Source organism: Monopterus albus, unplaced genomic scaffold (assembly GCF_001952655.1).
Source record: "Monopterus albus unplaced genomic scaffold, M_albus_1.0 scaffold107.1, whole genome shotgun sequence".
NCBI classification, from domain to species: Eukaryota; Metazoa; Chordata; class Actinopteri; order Synbranchiformes; family Synbranchidae; genus Monopterus; species Monopterus albus.
The window spans coordinates 486,417-502,405 of NW_018127987.1; the positions used below are offsets into that span (position 1 = coordinate 486,417).

At 41.7% G+C, this 15,989-nt stretch overlaps 1 protein-coding gene across 4 annotated transcripts in view; it reads right to left on the minus strand.

Annotated features, from left to right (window-relative positions):
• chd4b (chromodomain helicase DNA binding protein 4b) overlaps positions 1 to 15,989 on the minus strand; it is a 23,864-nt gene that overhangs the window by 5,777 nt on the left and 2,098 nt on the right. For 3 of the 4 annotated variants that reach the window (XM_020610849.1, XM_020610850.1, XM_020610851.1), the window contains exons 4-32: positions 15,720 to 15,974; positions 15,520 to 15,635; positions 15,299 to 15,398; positions 14,959 to 15,169; positions 14,635 to 14,756; positions 14,376 to 14,496; positions 14,079 to 14,251; positions 13,441 to 13,686; positions 12,930 to 13,133; positions 12,552 to 12,763; positions 12,170 to 12,301; positions 11,326 to 11,425; positions 10,918 to 11,109; positions 10,345 to 10,545; positions 9,883 to 10,020; positions 9,559 to 9,680; positions 9,288 to 9,461; positions 8,940 to 9,081; positions 8,544 to 8,793; positions 8,303 to 8,427; positions 6,880 to 6,972; positions 6,623 to 6,764; positions 5,209 to 5,378; positions 4,734 to 4,923; positions 3,249 to 3,335; positions 2,704 to 2,795; positions 2,298 to 2,431; positions 1,537 to 1,681; positions 1,248 to 1,404 (exon numbers count right to left, since the gene is read on the minus strand). In XM_020610849.1, coding sequence (XP_020466505.1) covers positions 1,248 to 1,404; positions 1,537 to 1,681; positions 2,298 to 2,431; positions 2,704 to 2,795; positions 3,249 to 3,335; positions 4,734 to 4,923; positions 5,209 to 5,378; positions 6,623 to 6,764; positions 6,880 to 6,972; positions 8,303 to 8,427; positions 8,544 to 8,793; positions 8,940 to 9,081; positions 9,288 to 9,461; positions 9,559 to 9,680; positions 9,883 to 10,020; positions 10,345 to 10,545; positions 10,918 to 11,109; positions 11,326 to 11,425; positions 12,170 to 12,301; positions 12,552 to 12,763; positions 12,930 to 13,133; positions 13,441 to 13,686; positions 14,079 to 14,251; positions 14,376 to 14,496; positions 14,635 to 14,756; positions 14,959 to 15,169; positions 15,299 to 15,398; positions 15,520 to 15,635; positions 15,720 to 15,974 — 4,546 coding nt within the window. The remainder of the gene's footprint in view (positions 1 to 1,247; positions 1,405 to 1,536; positions 1,682 to 2,297; positions 2,432 to 2,703; positions 2,796 to 3,248; positions 3,336 to 4,733; positions 4,924 to 5,208; positions 5,379 to 6,622; positions 6,765 to 6,879; positions 6,973 to 8,302; positions 8,428 to 8,543; positions 8,794 to 8,939; positions 9,082 to 9,287; positions 9,462 to 9,558; positions 9,681 to 9,882; positions 10,021 to 10,344; positions 10,546 to 10,917; positions 11,110 to 11,325; positions 11,426 to 12,169; positions 12,302 to 12,551; positions 12,764 to 12,929; positions 13,134 to 13,440; positions 13,687 to 14,078; positions 14,252 to 14,375; positions 14,497 to 14,634; positions 14,757 to 14,958; positions 15,170 to 15,298; positions 15,399 to 15,519; positions 15,636 to 15,719; positions 15,975 to 15,989) is intronic. The other variant, XM_020610852.1, reaches the window with a different exon arrangement.

Below are 15,989 nucleotides of genomic sequence, written 5' to 3' on the forward strand. Positions count from 1 at the left end.
ATATATAAAAATTTAGAACATGCACCACAAACTGCAGGCAACTGGAATGTTCTCTGTTAAAACGTGTTATGTATTAGATATTTTTGTTTATTTTATGTAATGTCCATTTGGAATAATGTTGTATATATAATTTTGTTTGGGAAACAGGTTTGGAAACTCAGATGTCCGAGTTTTCCACGTGTCCTTAAACGCACCGTGCATTCGTGGATTTTTGAGCGTGCGGAAAAACACTCCGAAAAAAAATCCGTGTGTGCACGGAAGGTGATTCGTGTGTTAAGACAATCCACGCATGCGTAGGTAACAATGTGTACGTACTTTCTAAAGAACTGCACGCGAAAAATCGATTTTAAGCATTTGTAAAATGTGTTTTATGTGCAGTTTGTACAGCATGCATTTGTGAACAGCATGACACACACACACACACACACACACACACACACACACACACACACACACAAATGGCTTTATACGTGCAGATTGCGCAGCACGCATTTGTGATCCTCATGACACACACACACACACAAATCGCTTGTTGCAGACAAAACGTTAAACACGCATTTGTAACATTTTTGATCTTATTTTGTCTCCATACTGAAATGACATTATCTGACTGAAAAAGAGCAGTATGTCTATTTAATTTTGCTGCTTTGGGGAGAAATTCATGTTTTCAATATACAGGTATATAGTGGTCATTTCTACACTGCTTTAACAATTTTGTACTAATTGTGGATAATTTTTACTTGGAAGTCATAGTGACATATCTGCATTGTGAGGCCTTTTTAGCTGGTCCGCACAACCTCAGAGGGTTTAAAAGGTTAGACTTAGTTTAAACATTAGGGGGAGTATTAGGTTAGGGTCATGCATTTAGCTGTGATAAACGTTTGAGTCCTCTCCAAGTTCAAGGTGTTTATTTGTCATATGCACAGTTAGGAAACGCGTTTCCCTGTATAATGAAATTCTTACTTTGCCGTCCACATGAATGCCACAAAATACAAATGAAATATAAAGTAGATAAATAAGTAACACAAAATCTAATGCACTTTAAGCAGCAAATGCAGCAATATAATTAAAAAAATATAAGAATATAACAGAGACTGTATGCTGCATGGGAGCAGCATGTGCAGCAGAGTCATTGTGCAACACAAATTTGTGTAACACAAATAAAGTAACACAAAATCTGAGGAATGCCAAATCTAAGAATGCCAATATCCAATACAGCCAAACACACTGTATGTATGACCGTGTACCTGGGACAGGAGTGTTGGGCTGCGTGTCTGCAGGGGTCCCAGTAGAAGGAGTCTTAGGGTCTTCACCAGCAGCCAAAGCAGCAGCCCTTTTGTTCTCCTCCAGCTCTGCCATCCAAGGCATTGACCACTGACCGTTCACATGTTCAAACTCCTGCACCTGTTAATTAATATGTCAACTTATCAGTCAGTTCATCTCTCAATCAGCGATTAAGCATTACATTACCTAAATCAGCTACTAACTCGGTATGACATCATTTGTATTCTTTATTTTCTACCTGTAACAACTTACCTTTTTTCTTATAAGGGACATCACACCAATGCGAGTAAGCACATGTTGCCTTGACAGACCTTCACGTGGGACACCATCTGCGAAGGTCTCAGCTCCATCAGCCCCCGGCTCACAGAGGTGACGCATGAACAGAGACACATAGGCCCTGCACACGTGTGAAGGAGAAGGAGAAGGTGAAGGGACGCCCCCAAAAATACATTTGGAGAATGTCAAAATCTTTGTGAGCCATGCTCATGCTTCACAGAAACACACAAGGAAATAACACAGCAAGTCAAACAAAATTATAAATGACTCCTTTTCTTGACTAAGAGTGCAAGGAGCCTGGCCCAAATAAGTAGATGTAAATAGTCATACTGTAACAACTTAGGGCTTTGGGTGCTGTTTGCAAATTTTCTATTCCAAGTCTATGCAACAACAATACTTATTTCTATACCATACTCATGCAAACGTACAGAGATTTCTACAAAACGTTTATCAATTAAAAAAACTACACCACTGTTATTAAATGCCAGATGTTTAAGCACAAGCAGTTGTACTTTTCCTAAAGAAAACTTGAAACATTTTGATTTTAAATCAGGAACGTGTGTCACAGTTTGAAGAATAGACAAGATTAAGACTAAGACCCAACATTTGATGCTAACTTTTGGTACCAGACAGTTATTGATACTCTGCGCTACAGACACATGGTCAGTCAATACCAAAAAAGTCCAGGCATGCCTATGGTACTGGGACAAGCAGAGAAATTGCATTTGGAGACTCACTTGAATTCTTTCTCAGATTTCCCTCGGAGGTCCCTGACCAGCCACTGATTGGTAAAAGCATCCTGCGGAGGCATCCCATAACGCATCACTGCATTCAGGAAAGCCTTGCGCTGTCGTGCATTGAAGCCCAACACCTGACAGGTAATAAAGAGCTCACAATGTAAGTTAGATGCTTCAAGCGCTGAATAAACAGTATTGAATGCAACCAACAAAGAACTGACAGCATGAGATAGCATGTTAGCATTTTCAAGATTAAAAATAGACAATAATGGTCAATCTTCACAGTTTCTTGGGTTTGGCAGGGGTCTACTTCGGAGAATAACCTTTCACGTTTATGGTCACATCTTATCTGCATGTGAGAGGAATGGGAAGAGTACAGACGACTGCTGCCTAGCAGAAAACTCACCTCAATGTTCCCACCAACCCTGGCCAGCAGCGGAGGCAGAGGTTTGTCCCTGTCATTCCTCAGCCCTTTGCGGTTCGGTCTGCGGGCATTAGCTATGAAGCCATTAAACTGTTAGTCTGAGATTCAGTGCACATTTCATGCAGTAATGTTTCACTGAAAATGAAAGGTTAAAAATCTAACTGCACCATGCTGCTCTTAGTGGGCATTCAGACTGAGTTTCAAAAGGTGTGAAAATACAAAGCCCTCTCCATTCATTTCAATGGAGGATTGCGTTCATCGCAGACGGCACCAGTACTGCCAGGGGCTCCAGCAAAAGGGTGCAACCCCACGAGGGAAAAAGTTGGACCTGGTTCAACCCTTGCTCCACTGGGTGGTGACTCAATTTGTTGGGGTCAATTCTTAAACTCAAATCCATCTTTATAATAAACTTCAAACATCTCAGCTATAACATTTATAGCTTCACAAAGTAACACAGACATTCATAAGCCATTTTACCACTAAAGCGCATACAAACCTTCCCCCTCTTAAACAACAGTGAGCCTTACCTTCACTTCGTTCATCAAAGTCCTCATCGCCCTCCTCTGATGCCACCGAGTAATCAGACTGGTTATCCGACTGATCCTCTTGCCAGTCTAAACGGAGCACAGACAGAAATGTTGAACAGGGACAAAATGAAGAGGACAAACTCGTCACTGCCTGGACTGAAACTAATGGAGATGAGGTGAAGTACTTCCAAACCCCACATGTACATTCAGGGGGTCACTATGTCATATCATGTAATTCACTAACTGCTCACAAATGACCCAAGAGTACCGACATGGAGACTAAGCGTGGTGACTAAGTGGTTGGTTTTGCATACATGCATCTGGTTTGTTTGCCTACGTTAAAGTGTTGCACACAGCTGTATCCGACTATTTCTATGAGATGCCTCTGGGACTGTCGAGGTCCTGAAAGGGACTGGTATTGTAACTGACCATTGTCCAGCAGTAATTGCAAATTGCTTTGTGTCAGTCAGTTTCCTTTCCGCCCATGTCATTTCTTGAAACGGGAAAACTAAGATGCTGCCATGCAACAGCTCTCAAAGTCGACAATGGAGCATGCAGTGTCAGATTCTGCCTTCCATGTAATACCCTGGTAGATACTGTCAGTTCTATGATGGCATAAAGACATTTTTTTTTCTATCATGATATAAAATTATATCTATCATTACATCCCCGGTAATCATTCTTTTTATATTAGTTTTACATATTACACCAATAATCAATTCGTTTTCATCATTAAAACCCAACATGAGTTTATTTACTCTAATGCCATTTTTTCCAGATTTGATTAGTATGCGAGCACCGAAAAAAATGAACCTTGAACTTAGTCTATACACATGTAATAGCACTGGATCTTCTTATGCAATAATAACTAATCTGAACACCTTGTTTAAAGCTACTGTACACTAGTTATAAATGGCATGGCTGGCTGTTTCAACCAAAAGAAAACTGACAGGTTGTATATCAAGTTTGCAGTCAAACTCGCTTCCTTAATACATATTTAAAATAAGTAAAACAACAGGTTTGAGATACAGAGGTGATCTGATGCTGTATTCCTTTCAGTCCAGCAAAGTCTGATACTGCTCTTTGCCGTTCTTGCTGGTAATGGTAACAGTTATACAATCAACATCTGTCTCCTTAGTGTAATTTTCTTGTTTTTAGTTCTTCAGAGTAAAGCCCAGAGCGGCTGTCAGTTTATGCTACAGATCTGAGGGGATTCTGGGTTTTTATTCATTTATCCTGATAATTTTCTAATTCTCATCATATGGTTCAAATACATTTTTTTAAAACATGCCCGGTCTGAGAAACACATACACATTCCAAAATAACTCACAATGACAGAAACACCTTTCTATGCCCAATCTAAAGCCACAAAACAAAACTTCATGCCATGCAATCACTCCGTCTCCCTACACTAACACCAACACCAACAGCACTTCACGGTACTCACGCACACAAGAAGAGGTTGCATTATATATTGTTCTGTACCCTGTCTTATACCTCGGTCCTCCTGGGAGCCGTCATTGTAGTTGACTGGCTTTCGAGTTCTTTTGCCTTTGCCCAGATTGCGGGCGAGATCCTCCTGCTGCTGCTCGTAGTGGTGTCGAAGCAACTTCTCCCAGTAGTCAGGATCGACACTTTCTTCCTGTTTAATCACCTCCCTTTCCACCTCCTCCTCCTCCAAGGACAAGAGTAATTTATATGATTAAGGAATGCACATAAAGCCTGTGGGTTAAACTTTAAGAATAGCACACTTTATACTGCCGTTCAAAATAAACAACATGTCTATGCAACACTGAACAATAATGTTATGTGGGCCTTTTATCCTCTAGGCTTATAACTTCAGGTAATTTTAGGTCTTCTACTGCTACTACAGAACCTGCTGAGTTGTCAAACATCAAGATGAAACAACACAGCTGAGTATATATTCATTTAAACACACACTTTGTAGACCCGGTCGTACCTCGTCATCTTCATCTTTGACTACGTACTGGGCCACTTTAAATGAGCTGAGGTATTCGTTCATATTTTGAAGCTCAGTGTCATCTGTGGCATCCTGGTTCCTGTCTAGCAAGCGTTCAATTGCCTGGTCATCATAGTGGATCACACTGCTGTCGTCCTCCTTGTTGTCCCCTAAAAGCAGGACAAAAAAACAAAACAAACTAGAAGCTGAAACTCAGTGCAATCCTTATAACATTTGTCAGATCGGACAGGTGGAGTGATCTTGCCACAAGAGTCATAGAAGTGAAGTCTCTCCCCATTTTCAGACTCAGTCCATTTACCTAAACCAGGGTTAATTCCCGCTTCAAACAACTGTTGGGTATTTTTAGTCAGATAGATATTGGTCAGATACTTGTTGTATTAGGAATGTTTAGAGTAGACAGGGTGTCTGCCTCATGGCTGTTAAATGCTTAGTCATTCTCATGAGTGCTGCAGAATGCTTATGGTCAAGGATAACTAGATAGAAAGTGATGACTGTCAGCAGACAGGATGTTTAATATTATTATGACGTGTATAACTGTAGCCTTAGCCATAATATGTTCTTATGTTTAATGTCATGACATGTCACTAGAGGTCGTGTTACAGTGTTTTTAGCTACACACCACATAATCAACAGACAATCACACATTGATTTTCTTCATGCTTTGACTACTGCCCTGGCCAGCTGCAAAGCTGGCCCTGGGAGACGTCACGGTTTGGCGTCTCCTGTGTAGAATGGGGTTAGCCCGAAGTGATATAATGTATAGGCCTGTTGTGGTTCGGGGTCTTTCATCTTTCATCTGCCTGCGTGCATGTTGGAGGTGCAAGATACCTGAGCGTGTAATGTTAATTTTTACCTGTGTTCACTGAATAAATCAGCACTGTTTTGTAGTTACTTGGACTGTCTCGTCTCTCAGAGTCAGTATGGTAAAAAGTACCGGAATGCAACACAATGAAGAGCCATCCACTGACAAAAATGTGCATTACAGATTCCCTTCTTTTTTAAGAAACAATAAAAATACTGTTAATTCCTCCCACAAATATGGTAGCTGCCTTTATTTTTTACTTAGTTCCTCACTCCACCTGCTTGTTACCTTATGATGTGCCACACTGCTACATATTATACATAATATAGAACTAGTTATGAATTAAATGAGCAAAAGCTCAAAAATAGTTTGTTTCATATGGCTCATACCAGTCAAAGGTTGGCTTGATCTGATCCAGTAACAATCTCTTGTACAGCAAACACACGAGTTGTAGTTTGTTAAAATGACAAAATCAGTAGAAGGCTCGTCAGTTGTAAATAGTCAGATGCAGACAGCTATAAAATAAAATGACTCACAGAATTCATACTGTCTTAAAAAGAGATGTCCAGTAGTGGGTTAAAATCAACTCACCATCTCCGACTTCATCCTTGAACAACTCTTCAGTTCCAAACTTCAGGATATCATCCAGCTCCTGTTTGGACATGGAGCCCGTCTTGGAGCCAAGGCCTGGTCGCACCACCAGATGAGTGAGCATCATCTTCTTCTTTGCCACCTGGTGGAGGGAATTAGGTGGAAGATGAGCAAGTGGTGGGTAGATGAATACAGAATCCTGACAGAGTTGATTTATCACTTGTGCATAATCTCTTGAAGTGTTAATTTTCACTGACCTGTGTGATCCTCTCCTCCACAGAGGCTTTGGTGACAAAGCGATAGATCATCACCTTCCTGTTCTGCCCAATACGATGAGCTCTGCTAAAAGCCTACAACACACACACACACACACACACACACACACACACACATTTAAAAAAAAAAAAACAGCATAACCACCTATCACCCAAAGAAACAGTCAGTACAGAAGGTATTCAGACCCTTTCAAGTTTTCCATATTTTGTTAGGTTTCAGACTCATATGAAAATGGATTTAATTAAATTTTTTCCTCATCAAGCTACACAAAATATTCCACAATGATAAAGTGAAAACAAATGTTTGGTGTGTTTTGTAAATTTATTAAAAATAAAAGGTGGAACCACCACCAGTCTTCACGGGTTACTCAGCCAAAATGAGTAATCAGGGACAAAGGGCCTTGGTCAGACAGGTAACCAAGAATCCAAAGGTCACTATGAATGAGATCCGGAGTTTTCTGGAAATGGGAGAACTTTACAGAAGGACAACCATCAGCGCAGCACTCTACCAATCAGTCCTCTATGGTACAGTGGCCAGACAGAAGCCATTCCTCATTAAAAGACATAGGACAGCCCACTGGGAGTTTGGCAAAGGGCACCTGAAGGACTCTCAGACCACAAGAAGCAAAATCCTCTGATCTGATGAAACAAAAGCTGAACAATTTGGCCACATTTCACAAAGGCGTGTGTGGAGAAAACCAGGCATGGTGCATCACCTCATTAATACCATTGCTACAGTCAGTGGTGGAAACATCATGCTGTGGGGAAGTTTTTCTGTGTCTGGGACACTAGTCAGGAGAGAGAGAAGGATGGATACTTAAAAATATAGAGCAATTATGAATGAAAACCTTCTCCAGAGTGCTTAGGATCTCAGGCTGGGGCAAAGGTTTACATTTCAACAAGACAATGACCCGAAGCAAATTGCCAAGAAAACACAGGAGTGGCTTCAGGAAAACTCTGTGAAAGTCCTGGAGTGGTCCAACCAGAGTCCAGACCTGAACATCGCTGTGTACCACTGCTCACCATCCAGCCTGGTTTACCTTAGATGATTCTGGAAGGAAATTCCAAAAGAAAGGTGCCAAGCTCGCAGCTTCATTCTCAAGAACACTTGAGACTGTCATTGCTGCCAAAGGTGCCTTAGGGAAGTACTAAGTGAGGGATCCGAATACTTATGTAAATAGGATATTTCAGTCATTTATTTTTAATACATTTTCAAAACACTCAAAAAAACTGTTTTCCCTTTATCACTGTTGAATCTTGTGTGTAGACTGATGAGGGGAAAAAAAAGAACTGAATCCAATTTAAGATGAGTCTAAAACACAACAAAATGTGGGAAACTTGAAAACTTTCTGTACTGATTATACACTGTGACATGTATGTGAGGCTACAGCTGGGCTTCTCATACTTGAATGTCATTGTGGGGGTTCCAGTCAGAGTCATAGATGATGACAGTGTCAGCAGAGGCGAGATTAATACCCAAACCACCAGCTCTAGTGGAGAGAAGGAAAGCAAACTGGGGAGCACCAGGAGCTGGAAAGAAATTCAAATTGAGACACGGATAGGATACCATATCAGTAATCATCAAAAATCTATCATATGTCCTAAAAACAAAATAAGCACACCGATTGTGCCTGCGCATGTCTCACCATTAAAACGGTCAATGGCGTCCTGTCTCAAGTTGCCAGTCACTCCTCCGTCAATTCTTTCATATTTGTATCCCTCATTTTCCAGGAAGTCCTCCAGTAAGTCAAGCATTTTGGTCATCTGAGAGAAGACCAGAACCCTGTGGCCTCCCTCCTTCAGTTTCTTCATCATCTTATGAAGCAGCATCAGTTTTCCTGAAGCCTTGGTCAGAGCAGTGCCTTCATACATCCCATTTGGAAGTTTTGGGGCTTCCTGAAATCAGCAAGAGAAGCCAAATGAACTGAGTGCATTATACATTTCCCAGTGCAAAGACACAATTCATTGCTACAACATGGCATGTGCACCAGAAGAAAACTGTTTTTCATCCCACATAATAGTGTGAAAAAACTGGACCATACTGTAGCAGCTGCAGGAAAGAGGTAGGGGTGATTGCAGCACTTTTTGAGGTCCATCACCACATTGAGGAGAGAGACTTGGTTTCCTCCTCCACGAGTGTTCAGTGCTTCAAAGTTACGTGTTAGAATGAACTTGTAGTACTTCCTGGGTTATGAAAAAGAGATTAAACATACAGTAGGAAAATATGCATGTTTAGAATTCAGACTTAATACACCACATTATGCAAATCTTTAACAAATAAAACAAATATCTAAAACTGTCTTGAGTATGTGTGTTGGTTTAAGTTTGATGCCATATCTATGGACATGTGATTTTAAAGCTATTCCTCAACATCTCATTTTATTACATACTTCTGCATGGGGCTCAGCTCCACCCTAACAATGAGCTCAGTCTTTGAAGGCATGTGTTTGAAAACATCAACCTTCAGCCTCCTGAGCATGTGTGGTCCCAGCATGTCATGGAGCTTCTTGATCTGGTCCTCTTTGGCAATGTCTGCAAACTCCTCCAGAAAGCCTTCCAGGTTGCTGCAGAGACGAAGACAAAAATTAATAAAGAGTGTAACCAGTGTGGGCGTCTACGCTGTATCTGCACTATGGCCACATACTGTAATGCGTTACTGACTTGAATCTCTCTGGGGTCAGGAAGTTCAGCAAATGGAAGAGCTCCTCCAGGTTGTTCTGGAGAGGAGTGCCGGTCAACAGCAGCTTGTGTTGCAAGGGGTAGTTGTTCAAGACTCGGAAGAACTAAAATCAGGCAGTGACAAAAACACCATGAACTTTGAAAACTGACAATAAAAAATTACAATAGTATACATGTATAGTATTTAGCATTATCATGTACAAAACAGCAGGTGTGCAGATGTACAAACAAACTTATTTTTATACTAAAAGTTATGTTTGAAACACCAGAAAATAAACACTTATATAGGGCAGTGTTTGATGGTACCTTGGATTGGTTGTTCTTGAGTCTGTGTGCCTCATCCACAACCAGACAGGCCCATTCAATGGAGCCCAGCACAGCCTGGTCGATGGTAATCAACTCGTAGGATGTCAAGAGAACATGGAACTTGACCGGTGAGTCTTTCTGTAAAGCATAGAGAAGCAGAGACATTAAACTGCCAAACAGGGGGGGAGAAAAAAGCTGAAATACAATTATTCAGACTGCAAGCAATTTTTCCCACTTGTAATGTAGTGCCACAGACTAAACCAGGTGGTTTAACATTTGTATAGTTTGGCAGCATTCATACTGTTTGTGCAAAGTTATAGCAGTTTAACTACAATATCAAACCAGCAAGTGCCAGTACGCAGGGCACCAATACAAGCTGATTATCACCACTATTTCATATCAAAGATCTTAATACATCTTGTTTGGCATCACTCTTGTTCCTCTTCCAGCTCGTTTTCCTACCTTCATCTTGGATGCCTTCTTTCCCCCTCGGATGGCATTGCCCTCAAAGGAGAACTCATTCTCTCTGATGACAGCCCTGCTGTCTTTGTCCCCTACATAGGTCACCACATACATGTCAGGGGCCCACATCTCAAACTCTCTCTCCCAGTTAATGATGGTGGACAGGGGGGCACTGACCAGGAAGGGACCTTTGGAGTGACCCTGTAGTGGTGGAAGACAAAGGTGGACTCTACATTAACATGTAAAGATGTTGGTTTATTTTTTAGAAAAAGCATAATATATGCAAATAAACTACTGCATTTGTCATGTCCTGCCTTTAGGATGGAGTTTCCTACTTTGAACTCATCCCCTTTAATGGACAAAGTTACTGTGTGTCACATGTCTGATACCCCACCAACTAACAATGATTGACAGAGGAGGGCAGACTGGACAAGACAAGAAAATATATTTTATTTTGGTAGCATGTAGAATTCTTATAACAAATAAAAACAAAATGTAGCTTTAGGCTCACATCTTCATCATGAAGGAAATGCTTAAAATCCTTCTAAGATATTCATAAATACAGTTGCGTACCTCCTTGTACAACGAGTAGAGGAAGACGGCCGTTTGTACAGTTTTGCCTAAGCCCATCTCATCAGCCAGGATCGTGTCTGTGGCCTGAGCCCAAGAAAACCTTAGCCAGTTCAACCCCTCCAGCTGGTAAGGATGCAGAGTGCCCCCTGTGCTGTCCAGGTAGTCAGGCTGCCGATCAAACTTGATGGTGGGCTGGAAGAAAGAAACCAAGGAGAATATCAAGTTCACATCTACATCTACATCTACTTTTTATTCTTCCAGGGGAAATAAACTTGATAGTGAGCCTTCCTTCATTTATCACCATTAGCCTATTGCAAAAATGGTTTATAGTAAGATCAGTTTCACAGTAACCAAGGCTGTGTTTGGACATAAGAAATACATGTTTGGTTAAAGTTTTAAAATACTTACATCAACAACTGGATTAGCAGGAGGCCGCTCAGCCTTCCTGACTTTAACTGGCTTCTTCAGCTTCTTTCCAGGTCTGCCCTCCTCACCCATCATCAGCTCTCTGACAGCGTGTGGGGAAAAGTCATACTTTCAACTGAGACAAGTAACAAATTAAAGACCAATGTCCATAAGACACAGGGGTCATTGCATGGTTTGAGGAGTAAGAAAATAACAGGAATCATATTCTATGGCATATACATTTTTTAAGCCTAAAAAGGCCACTTGACTGTACTAAAGCAATAGATAAATGGACATGTTGTATGTATTGTATATGGGGAACGATTATCCTTAAAACAGGCAGTAAACCTTCACTCATTCTCACTGTATTATTAATGAGTTTGTTGATAAAGATATCTGAAATATAAAATGTCTTCTTTGAACAAAGGCAATAACGTCTGTACATTTTGGAAGATATGAAGTACTTGACTTGTCAGAAAATAAATGCACCTCTGCAAAACTCTTATTTTCCACTGAAACTAAGACTGTCATTCCTCTGTCTTATTGAAACTTGATAGCAAGCCACGAGAGCTGAAATAAACTGGGTTCTGGATTGGTGTGAATTCAAATGGATCGAGCCTAAATGTTTTGTGAATAACTGATAAAATATGCTGCGACTGTAACTCTACAGAAATGACTGTGCTCACACTGGCGAGAGTTGGGAGCTCAGTCCAATATAATGAGGGCACACCAGCCGCCATGTTTGTACAAGTCCTACAAATGTAGAAGGCCTCATAGCTAAGTGAAAAGGCAACACCGGCCATGGTCGAATGGGCTTTGAAATTTTTAAACCCTAGCCTCTACATACCTATGATTCCAGTATGTCTGTTTGTAGGTGTCATACTCGGGGATGTCCATGTCTTCACTCTCCCAGGTTGACTGGTCATAGGGTAGATCTCTCCATTTGATCAAGTAATGTACGTTGTTCTTCTTATCAACACTGAAAAAACAGGAAAAACTGAGTTGTGGTAAAACGGCATTACCGTTTGTAACACAGCTTTCTCTTTAAACAATCAACTCTTAACTACAGCAGTGTACATCAAAACCACATCAAATAATTACCAGTTAAAACAGCAATTTTAAGACTAAAATATAATTCAGTCTGCTGGTTCCAAAGCTTGAGAGCAAAAGAAATGTACTGTATGCTTGTTTTTATAACTGTGTAAATCATGAGATTATACATGTCCCACCTGTGGTTGAGGATTCGGTGGATCATCAGCCACTCCATCTTAACTCCAAAGCGATAAAAGTCCTCCTCCATGCGGACAAAGAGAGGATCTTTGTTCTTCCTCTTAGTGCTCTTGTCATCATCACCCTCGCCTCCAAAGTCTACAGGCGGAGGTTCATCCATATCAGTCTTCCTCTGGTAGTTACGGAACATCACCTGGCAGTTCAGTTCCAACTGAGAAATAATGAGAGAGGTAAATAAAAGGCCATCTGGGACAATTCTGCATTTGTGTGTTACAAATGTGAGGAGAGGGAATTGAAAAATGCTCCCTACTTCCAGAAAAACAGCCAAAGTACATTCTCAATTACGGATGGATATTGTTTCAGTGACAGTGTTGTACCTGTAGCTCCTGCACCCAGGAGCAGTGCCAGTAAGACATGTTGCACCATTTGACAAAGAACTCCCTCTCCCTGCGGCCCACCAGAGGTGGGGGATCAGGAGCATTAGCAGGCAGGTCAGCAGGGCGGGGGACAGGCATGGGGGCTGGTGGGTCCCCCCAGCGCCATGTCAAAACCTTCTGGACTTTACCCTTCATTGGTGGACACTGTTAGGAAGTGGGAGAGGACAGAAAATTATTTAGGCTAAGATGTCTCTCAATGAATAGAAGCAAAGTACCAGTGATAAGAAATTCTGTTTGTAAAAATAATATGAATGATGAATGTTTAGGACATAAGAAATCATTTAAAAACACTGACTTCAATGACTGATCTAAAATACTACAGGGAAACTTCTCCACAGCAAGAAAAAAAGCTCTTCATCTTCAGGACGAATGTGCACAAGATGTAATGTGCAATCTGAGAGCACACCCACATGCGCACACAAACTCATATGCACCAGTGCACTGCACTCACCTTGCAGCGGGGGCAGATCCATTCTCCATTAGGGATTTCAGGGAGAGGAGGGTTGAGGCAGTGGATGTGGTAGGAGGAGGGGCAGGTGTCACAGCAAAGCAGCTCCCCTCCATCCTTGCACACCCGACAGTACTCAATGTGGTGGTCGTCTTCCTCTTCCAGCCCTTCATCCCTCCTGTCATCCTCATCCTCTCCTTCAGCGTCAGAGAGATCATCCCTGGCCTCCCATTGGATCCCCTCCTTCTCCTGGTTGAAGAATTACAGACAGAGTGAGGTGGTGAATGTGTGTGTGGGGAGGGTGTGGTAGGGGAGGAACAAGAAGAGGAAATGGAGGATTGCATGGGAGGCACATGGTGGGGAACAGGAAAGGTTAGATGCATACATGAGCAAAATGATTTTGGGGGGACAGCAGAGGACCAACAGGAGTGGAGAGCATAAAAACTGGTTAAAAATCACAGCTAGCAGAATCCATTTATCAGCAACAAAGTCTCATGTCAGTATAACTTTCCAAAAATAGAAAATGTTTTAGAGACTGATAATTTATGTCCTGCTGTTTCCCATTCTGGATTTAGAGCCAGTTTTCTCAAACATACATCCTCATAGCCTTCTATGTGCAGTACAGAGCTTACGGTACTCACACAGTGTGGGCAGCTCCACTTGCCCTCAGGTGCTTTCTCCATGTCAGGGTCCAGACAGACCATGTGATAAGCTCTCGGGCAGGTGTCACACAAAATAATTTCTCCTCCTTGCTGGCACACTTCACAGTAGTCCTGATGGTCTGTCTCATAGCCATCACCATCCTCTGTCTCCACTGAGAAAAGAAAATTAGCAAAAAAAATGAGGTGCATGGAACTAGACACAAAAAAGAATAATAAGCTTTTGGCCTTGAAAACTCCAGAGCAGATGTATTATTTTGGTAACATTTCCATGACAACCTTTTTTCTTTTTCTTTGAGCTCTTGGGCTTCTTCTTACGGCTGCTGCGATTGGAGCCATCTGACACATTGTAACTCCCATCATCAAAGTCACTATCAACATCTGGTTCGTCTTCATCACTCTGACAGAGATACAGAGGGAGAACACTGAGGATGAAATAGCTGCTTACATTATAGTAAGTTATCACTATTCTGATTCTGACCTTAAATAAGTAAACAACCAGAACCATAAGAATTCAGTGACAGAAACAGGATCTTACAGAGGAGCGTTTCCTCTTGCTGTTGAGGCCCCCTAGTTTGATCTTGAGAGGAGCCACCTTCTTGGGTTTGGGCTTCGGTTGCGGCTTGGGAACAGGCTTCGACTTCTTGCGAGCATTGGGACCTGACAAAGCAAAAAATAAAAAAAAGGTAATCAAGAAACAATGTAAAGCTTATTTCTAGATTAACACTGAAAAAATGGATTTACATATAATCAAGGGAAAGATGAAATAAGGGATCACATTCATTCTTACAAAACCACCTTTTAATTTTTGCATAATTATCATGTTAAGACAAATACATTATCCATATTTATCTCACGTTACCTTTGCCCTCTTTGGTCTTGGCCTTGCGGAGTGGAGGTGCAGGAGGTGCTGGAGGTGCAGCAGGCATCTGAGCAGCGACAGGAGTAGAAGCAGGTGTGAGCGAAGTGGCAGTGCCAGTCTCTGTCCCTCCGTCTGCCCCCACCACCACCATATTCTCCACAGCTGCAGCCACGTTGGCAGCTGCCATAGCTGCGTTGGCAGAGGCACAACCCTACAAGGAGACACAGCACAGACTCAGAAACTCTTCTCTCTACTGTCAAACATGCAAGGGGACGAGCAGTACAGGAAGGACCATTTTCATTACAAGACAGATTTGCAACATTGTTCACAAATGTGATACCTTCAGAGGGTTGTTTGTGCTGAATTCTCTCCACTTAGCCATCATCAAAGTCATCATCTTGGACACAGCAATTTTAGGGTTCTTAGCTGCAATTAAAGGCCTAAGGATATAAAATTGAAAAGAATTATAGTGATTATTTATATGTTGATATAAACATAGCTCCTTAATAACAAGGACGTATACAGTAATATTAGTGTAAAACAAAAAATGGGTTTTCTCACCTGACAAACTGGCTGAAGGCTTTGTAGTTGGTGAGAGAGCTGTAATCTTCCTGAGTAAAAACGTGGTCAATGTCTTTCATGCCCCAGGCCTCCAGCAGCTGGGAAGAGCTTTTAGGCTGAAGTGAGGGGACAGGGGTTGAAGAAAAAAAGAAACTAACAGAGTAAATCAAATATTGCAGTGTGTCTGAATTAATCTTTACCTGGCAATCATCGTCATCATCCTCATCATCCTCTGGTTCTGGATCTTTGCGTTTGCTCTTTGAGCTGGATGAGCCTCCTTTCTCTGCTGACGCACCTCCTTTCTTCTTGTCTTTGGCAGAGCTGGAGCGTTTTTTCTTTTTCCTCCCAGGGGCATAATCACTTCCTTCACTCTCTGACCGCACACCTCCCTCATCTACATCCCTCTCTGCTGTTTCTAAACCAATCAGGTGCTCTGGGGAGCTGACTGGGAGCTCCTGTAAGACAGACAA